The sequence below is a fragment of the Hypanus sabinus genome, chromosome 1 (assembly GCF_030144855.1).
Source record: "Hypanus sabinus isolate sHypSab1 chromosome 1, sHypSab1.hap1, whole genome shotgun sequence".
NCBI classification, from domain to species: domain Eukaryota; kingdom Metazoa; phylum Chordata; class Chondrichthyes; order Myliobatiformes; family Dasyatidae; genus Hypanus; species Hypanus sabinus.
Genome location: NC_082706.1, coordinates 104,662,318 through 104,664,071, shown reverse-complemented (window position 1 = coordinate 104,664,071; position 1,754 = coordinate 104,662,318). Strand labels below are relative to the sequence as shown.

At 53.6% G+C, this 1,754-nt stretch overlaps 1 protein-coding gene across 1 annotated transcript in view; it reads left to right on the top strand.

Annotated features, from left to right (window-relative positions):
- The first annotated feature begins 265 nt into the window (after window positions 1-265).
- LOC132407696 (transmembrane protein 74) overlaps window positions 266-1,754 on the top strand; it is a 2,740-nt gene continuing 1,251 nt past the window's right edge. The window contains exons 1-2 of the mRNA XM_059994590.1: window positions 266-419; window positions 1,295-1,754. The exon at window positions 1,295-1,754 is cut by the window's right edge and continues 1,251 nt beyond it. Of these exons, the coding sequence (XP_059850573.1) occupies window positions 1,570-1,754 (185 nt within the window). The 5' untranslated portion in view covers window positions 266-419; window positions 1,295-1,569. The remainder of the gene's footprint in view (window positions 420-1,294) is intronic.

Genomic DNA, 1,754 nt, shown 5'->3' with positions numbered 1-1,754 from the left:
AGATTGAACAGTGACCAGGCTCTGTTAAAATAGTACGCTTTGGGCTGAAAGACGCTCTGTAAAAAAAAACAAGTTGTTCTCCCCCTCAATGGATGACTTTATACGTTGTTTAGTCCGAATACGGGCGGGTTGTGAAAGCCCTTTCCTTGCGGGGCTTCAGCCTCAGGCGCTGTTCGCTGTGCCGACGGGAGAGTGCGAGAAAATGCTCTCGATCAGCTGCTGAGACTCGAGTTCCCAGAGTCCTCCGCCCGGTGGAGATGCGAGTCCCGAGCTTCCGCTGCGATCTGCAGGACTGACACATCAGCAGCTCCGAGGAGTGGCGGAACCGGTGCAAGCGCTGCTGTCGGTCAAAGTCCGGCTCGCCTTCGGCACAGCATGCAGGGTGCGCCCTGAGCGACGAAACTCGAGAGCCGAGGAAGGTACGTCGGGGCAATGTCCGCAGGAATAAAAATGAAGGGGCTTGTTTACATTCTGATGCGTTCGTGTGGTCAGTGCCAGTTCAAGATTCATTCACTCTTATCTGTTCTACCGAGGCTGTCAGCTCCTGTACAGCCAGATCGAGCATCTTTACACCGAGTGTGCCGGGGACGGGACGTTGGCACGGGATACAGTAGAGGCTGTTGGACGTTGGTTTGAAAGCGATTACTGAAGTTTATCGCTTTGACAGGGAGGTTGTTCAGGGAGAAAGTTCACTGTTCAGATTCTCTGGCTTCTTTCCAAGCCGGCGTCAGAAACCCAGCTAATTAAAGCACGCGATTTAAGTGGATGGGACCTCACCATCTGCTAGGTTGGATTAATTTGATTCTGTGCTTCTGAAGCTGTTGTAAATCATTTGCAGAGGCGTAACCCTGGGGCAGGAGAGCTGGGGTTGACAGGTGGGGGGAAGATGCGGGTGGTGATAGTGGAGTGAATGCTTGGGGTCGTGGAATTTTCAGTGAGGTGGGCGAGGTGTGAGGAGGTTGGAGTGTGGGGTGGTAAGTGAGGTGGCGAGATATGAAGGGGCAGAGTGTTGGGTAGTAACTGAGGGTGTGAGGGACTGGAGTGTGGGGTTATATGTGAAGTGGGCGGGGTGTGAGGTGGGTCTGACTGTTGGGGTGAGAGCGTAGGAGCTATTGTTTTCTGCAAACATTGCCGCGATCTTGGTGCAAGATTTAACGACGTTAACTGCCGGCATTCAATGGGATGTGCAGGTCGCGGGCTGGAACTCGCGTGTCCATAGTGCACCGAAACACTTGAGTAGAGTGACCGTGCTATCGGTCCGTCGTTTCAGCGAATGTGTCCTTTATGTCAACAGAGGCAAGTCTCGGATCGGCATATTGCCAGTTATCAGAGTCTACAGACGGATAGTGAAATGCATTTCCCCAAGGCGAAGTGATTTACAGACAACATTACGGTGGAGATGTGGGACGCGGCTTGTTGACTTTTAGTGGCACGGAGGGGCAGTGGCACTAGGCGATTCGTTGTCCACTCCACGTCGAGCCGCGACTCAGTGTGCCTGAGGTGCAGTTTTCGGAGATGGTTTAAAGGACACTCTCTGCGAGTGAGAGAAGGGAGGCACTGAGGGAGATCATGACTTCAGTGGAGTTGGTGTTTCTGGGTGAAGAACGGGCGCACTCTGGACATTGGAAGGAACTAAGCTGGGGTATCCATGGCCCGGTCTCCAGTTCAGCACCTGGGACAGCGCCGATCCAGAGTGCCAGCTTTAAAGCGGAGCGCCCGGACTCCAAGGTATGCTGTCACCAGCAACTGGAAAC